Below are 6,000 nucleotides of genomic sequence, written 5' to 3' on the forward strand. Positions count from 1 at the left end.
GTGGTTAGCATGCAGGACTCTCACCTCTGCGACCCAGGTTCGAATCCAGCCAGTCCCCCGGGCAGATGGAGGTCGTTAGCCCTGTAAGGCCATCCATCTATGAGAAGGTCACTCTAAACAAACCTACGTCCTGAGGACCTCACTGCCATTGTCCAAGCTTGCTTGGCCCCGGCAGATGAACCTTAGGATTAAAGGGTGGGCTCAGTTCAGCGCAGGCTGTGTCTCACCTAAAAAATCCATTGCGCAGGCTGGAAAGGTAAAAGACCTTTCCCCAAATCTTCGTTCGTGAAGACTGGCCATTATTATAATTACTAATTTACAGAGCTGCCCTGTGTCCTTGGCCAGGGCAGGGAGTCCCTGTGCTGCTGTCCCCAGGATAAATAATCCCAAAATAAGGGACCTCACAGGTACAGGTGATGCTTTTAGTACCTCCCCCTCATCCATCTCCTCTGTCTGCTTTCTGCTCCTCCCTATCCTGGGATAGGGATACTAATGACAGGTGTTTGGTGATTACTTTTCTTCCACATGACCTCCCTGGGGAAGCTCAAGAGGGAGAAGAGACGTAGGGCTGCTGGTAGGAGGAAGGGCAGCTGTGGCCATGATGGAGCAGCCATGGAATGAATGGGCAGATGAGCAGGATGCAAGGAAAAATAAGCTTTTCCCCAGCTGGCAGCACCCCATCAGCCATTCCCACTTTGATCACCCTTGGCTGAGTGACCAGTTTAGTGCAGGGATGCAGCCAAAACCCCATGACGGGGGTGTGGGGTCCCCAAAGCCTGGCTGGGAGGCAAAGTTGGCTTTCCTGAGAGTGAGCAAACCTGCTTGTTCCTGTCACTGCCGGCCTCCCTCCTGTTCCCAGCGATGGAAACAGGCTGGCCCTGCTATAAATCCAGAGAAGGCTGTGTCTGGAGAGAGGTGTGGGTGTTCAGGCAGCACTGGCTTCTCAAATGAGGTGATTAACAGGCAGCCACAGGGCAAGAAGAGAGAAAATAATGTTCCCCTTTCCTTGCCACCCTCATCTCCAGAGGAAGCTTTTTGTTTAAATTATAATGAAAAGGGGTATTTTTTTGCTCTGGGAGAGCAGAGCAGGCTGTTGCATGGAGGCTGCCCATGCTGGGCATCCCTGACACTGGCAGGCAGGCGGAGCATCCCATTAGAGAGGGACAGGTACTTATTTCATCTTCAAGTGCAGCTGGATACAATTACTGGCATTTTCACTGTGTTTGAACCCTGGACATTTAACGGCAGCAAATGAGCTGACCTGGCCCCGCTGGGAGCCACAACACACCACCTCCCACTGGGCTCCAGGAGGCAGAGAATTAAATCTGTGGGAAAGTATGACAACCTCAGTGGGTTGCCAGAAACATACCTCAGTTGGGATTACAGCCTTTCCAACCGGGACCGCATCTTCAGGAGAGACGTCAGCTTGGGAGATCCTCAGCTCCTGACCAGAATGGGCCATGACTTTTATAACCACAGGCCTGCAAAGGAAAACACAGATACATGTGTGCACAGGTAGAGTTGGGCTGTTCTGTGTCACTGTGTGTCCTTGGCTGGTAACTCCTGGCTTTGAAGTTCTTTGCAGTGTGGAATGACTGAGGTTGGAGGGGCCCTTTGGAGCTTGTCCAGCCCCAAGCCCAGCTCAAGCAGACTTAAAACATCCCCACTCCCAGAGCACTGCTCCTCCACTGCCAGCAGAGCCGTGTCACCTGAACTCTGGCTCAACAAGTGGAGTTGGGATGTGTGTCCAGAGCAAAAGCCTGCTTCTTCCTGCCATCCTGATGGATTCACGTGCAGGCTAGGCAAAGGAGGAGGCATCATGGAGCACACGGACCTTCCCAGTGCCACAGCCTGCCTTCCCAGGTCCTGCCCATGGAGGGAAGCAGCAGCCCTGGGGAACACCCCCTCACCCCAGATTCTGTTACAGGAGCCATCAGAGGCGTCTTTCTCAAGCCCTTCGGTTGTGGCTTCCTGAAGATGGATGTGAAATGTTGCTGTAGGAACTGATCTGCATTTGAAGAAGCCTTTAATGAAGTTGGGAGGTTGCTTAAACAAGTAACACTCAGGCACCCTGAATGGTCTGGTTAAGTCCAGCCCTGTCAAACTGGTGGCCTGTTGAACAAAGGGTCCTGATGAGCATCTTAATAAAGTGAGGGCGCTAATAAATGAAGTAAATACATCTCTGAGACTATTAAACATGAGACCCCAGCACTGGGTTGGTTACAGCTCAGCCTGTTTCCAGCCACATAGGGACCCATTTTTCCCTTTCAAACAGCCTTAAGCCCAAGACTTAAGCAAGAACTTGCCCATAATTTCATGTCTGTGCACAGTCTCATCTTTGGAATGCACCTCCTGCACTGGAGGCACAGATTAGAACTGGTGGCAGCCAAGGGGTGACATTTCAGAGCAGTACTTGAGCCACAAGACACTTGTCAAATGTCTTTGTGCTTCCCCAATGCTGTGAACGCGACTGCCTCGAACTGCGTGTGTGCTGCTGGCTGTGACAGTAATTCCTGGCACCAAATGATGCAGGAGGGAGAGGGGAGGAAGGGAGGGCTTGCAGGGGGTCAGCTGGCAGTGGGTATTTGAGGGGCTTTTACAAGGGGGAGGAAAGGGCTTTAAGGTCCCTTCCAACCCCAACCATTCTGTGACTGCGAAATAAGATTCTTGCTGACCTGCTGCTCAGCTTTGATATACTGTGTAATAAAGAAGCCAAAAAAAAACCCCAAAACAATAATGAGCAGATTAAAGGAATTACCCTTGAGAAAAAAAATAGATTTCATTAGAAAGCTTATTTGAGAGGTGAATTATTTTGCTAATTTGATGCTACAGCTCATTCATGGTTAATAGCCCCAACTGGTGGGGGGGTCCCTGGGGTTACCTGGTGTTGCAGCACGGCTGCTGTGGGGGATGAATTGGCTCTGGTCCCTGCAGCTCAGTGCAGGCTCACCAGGCTGGAGCAGCAAAGGCTGCTGTGTCTGATGTTTGTCCTCATGGTCTTGTCCAACTAACAGGCAAAATTAAGGAGAAAAATTAGAGGGCAATTAAAGTAGAAACAAACCAAGTGCATCGATGGGGCATCTAATGCCGTTTGTTGTAGGGATTGGGCACAGAAACAGAGAAGGAAAGTTCTGAGGCCTTTTTTTTTTTCCTTTAGCGTCTGAAGGCATCCAAAAAAGTGAGACAAGTGATGGGTGTGGGGCAAAGGCTCGGCACTGAGCAGCTGGAAGGAGCATTGGTGGGATTTCGGCAGTGCTGTGGCCAGAGCAGTGAGGGGTGGGGGCTGAGCACCTCACTGCTCCCAGGGGCTGGGGCAGAGCTGCTGCACCCCCTTTCCGAACCAAAGACGTATTTATCTCTGTTGCCCCTGTGTGTTTTTGCAGGTCCGAACTGCTTTGCGGGAACCACGATAATTCCCGCCGGCATCGAGGTGAAGGTGGACGACTGCAATATCTGCCACTGCCACAACGGGGACTGGTGGAAGCCGGCGCAGTGCTCCAAGCGGGAATGCCAGGGCAAGCAGGCTCTGTAGTGGGACCGACCCCCTGCCAGCGCCAAACAAACCGCTGGGGACGCTGAGGAAGGAACGGCCTCGATGCTGCCCCCGCGTCCGACCTCCCGCCACTGCAGCAGGGTCACCAGCAGCACCTGCAGCGTCCCACACAAGCAGAGATTTGTGCCCGCGGGGAAGGGTCTCCCTGTGCCCCCTCCTGCTCTTCTCTGGCTTTGCACACTATGTATCTGGTGTCTAGGTATCTCCTCTGCTTTTGTAATTACCAGTGCTTGGGAGGGAGGCAGTGGTCAGGTTTGGGGAGGAAAAAGGAGAACAGCCCACGCAAGTCCTTGGACTGGTGATGCCTTCGAGCCGACGATCGATTCACCGCTCTCACTTTCTGCGATGTGGATCGTGGGGTTTTTCACGTTTATTTATTTAAGGGTTTTTTGCTATTGTGATTTTTTTTTTAAAGCCTCTTCCTAAGCTGGGATCATCGGGACAATACAGCTGTGAGTGAAGCGATGGATGGAGCATTTTTATTGTGTCTATAAGCGGGAGTGGCACTAAGGACTAAGGAGGGAGGTAGAAATTAAAAGGGGAGCAGGGTGTTAAAAAAAACCCCCAACTGGAATGTAACCTGCAGCAGGACTGAGGTAGATGCACAGGTATGGACCAGACAGCCAAGACACAAAGCTGTATCTGTGTTACACTTTCTCCACTGAGTGGGGACAATAAAGTTGAAGATACTTACACAGTCACCGCGACCTTGATGGGAGCAGGAGCCCACCCTGGCTGCGTGGGCAGGGCAGGGCAAGGCAGGGCAGGCTGGAGGGGCTGGAAAGGCCCCAAGAAAGCAGTGTCTTACCTGAGTGGTGTCTGTGTGAGGCCTGGCTGGGCGTCGTGGTGAAGGATGAGGGTCCCACCTGTTCCCAGTTCTCGGGGTGAGTGTGAGCCCACCTGCCTTGTCCCATCCCTTGGTGCCAAGGCTGCCCTTGCTGGAGCCAAGGGCAGCGTTTCATTGCCTTCAGCAACAGCAGGTCACACGTACCTGATCCCCACACACAGGGAGGTTTCCAGGAATGTCCCACAGCACTAACCTGGCTCAGCTGGCAGACAGACCCTTTGCTGCAGCAGGAGGGAGCTGCCCTGGCTCTCCCTGGGAGCATCCATACTGCTGGGAATAAAGCAAGCCATGGTGCACAGGGAGATGGGGCTGGGCTGACTACATCCATGGGAATTGGCTCCTGGTGAGGGGTGTCTCTAGGAGCAGCTCCGTGCCTGCCTGCCAGGAGGAGAGGTCCCCATGGTCCCCATCTGCAGCTGAGGGATCCCGTCGGGCTTTTCGGCACTGGCACCTCCTGCTTTCTCAGGCTGCAGCTTCCAAGTGATGCTGTGGAAGAAAAGCCACCAATGTCATCTCCCTGCTCTGCCTGCCCAGGTGAGCGCAGGAGCCTTTCCCATCACTGTCCACGCTTGGTTCCCTGCTTTTTTTGGTCGTGGCCATGAGGGTGATGGTGCTTGTTTTGTTGAGAGTTCAGACTTCAGTGCAGCACCTGCCCTCAGCAGCGGCGGCCGCAGATCCCTCCTAGAGCATCTTCCCCCAGCGGATCAGCACATCGGGCTGGGTTCATACACACTGCTGCGTTCACGTTTTTATTTCCTCCCCATTTTGGTGTTTTATGGAGGGCGGGGTTGGGATGAGCATGAGCACAGCGACTGCTGTAGTGCAGCTGAGCACTGGCTTCCTGCAGGCTGAGCATCAGAGGTGCTGTCCCACATTCCTGTGTGAGCTGTTACCTGTCAATGACTATCCGGTTTCAAAACTTTCAAACAATAGTGTGCCTGAAACTAGTGAGGAAAAAAACAATCTGTAAAAATGGGCGGGTGGGTCGAGGTGTCCTAGAAACAATATTTGATGTGTAAAAGACTATATTATTAAAAAATTATTTTGTTAAATATAAAGTGTGTGAACCAGCAAAAAAACCCAAAAGTATATACTTGTGGTGTATTTTACTCTGCTGATCATTAGCCCCTCAAGCTCCCAATTCCCCATCTCATCCCTCGCTCCAGCCCCTGGCTCTCCACAGTGCTGGTGAGCGTTGCTGGAGTGGGAAGAATGGGCTTGGAGCCTGGAAATAACCACAGGAGTCCCATGGACAGGATGTGTTGCCCAGGGAGCATCTCAGCCATAACTCAGTAAAACAGCTTTGCTTTGCCAAACAGGGATTCCCTTTTTGGGAGCTGCCATGGACTGACACGGCTCCCAGGCTCTCGCTTTAACCTCCATCTGGTTTTGCCTTTTTCTGGTGCCATTTTTATATTTGATGCCATTTCCTGAACATGGAAATTTGCTTTCAGTTCACAAACTCCATTTGCTACCTCCAGATGCATCATTATTTACACTGATTAGTAGTTACTCCAATTAATTACAGCTTAATTACTGTAGTTAATGTTTGTACAGTGCTTGGAACAAGTACAGCTCTATACGTGCCACATATTATTAT

At 51.8% G+C, this 6,000-nt stretch overlaps 1 protein-coding gene across 10 annotated transcripts in view; it reads left to right on the forward strand.

Moving 5' to 3' along the window:
- The window catches only part of LOC113965119 (von Willebrand factor C domain-containing protein 2-like), a 426,515-nt gene extending 422,497 nt beyond the window's left edge, over positions 1–4,018 (forward strand). For 9 of the 10 annotated variants that reach the window (XM_027678046.1, XM_027678042.1, XM_027678047.1 and 6 more), the window contains one exon: positions 3,384–4,018. In XM_027678046.1, coding sequence (XP_027533847.1) covers positions 3,384–3,532 — 149 coding nt within the window. In that variant the 3' untranslated portion in view covers positions 3,533–4,018. The remainder of the gene's footprint in view (positions 1–3,383) is intronic. The other variant, XR_003533447.1, reaches the window with a different exon arrangement.
- Positions 4,019–6,000: the final 1,982 nt, after the last annotated feature.

The sequence above is a fragment of the Neopelma chrysocephalum genome, unplaced genomic scaffold (genome assembly GCF_003984885.1).
Source record: "Neopelma chrysocephalum unplaced genomic scaffold, ASM398488v2 Primary Assembly neopelma1_44, whole genome shotgun sequence".
Classification (NCBI taxonomy): domain Eukaryota; kingdom Metazoa; phylum Chordata; class Aves; order Passeriformes; family Pipridae; genus Neopelma; species Neopelma chrysocephalum.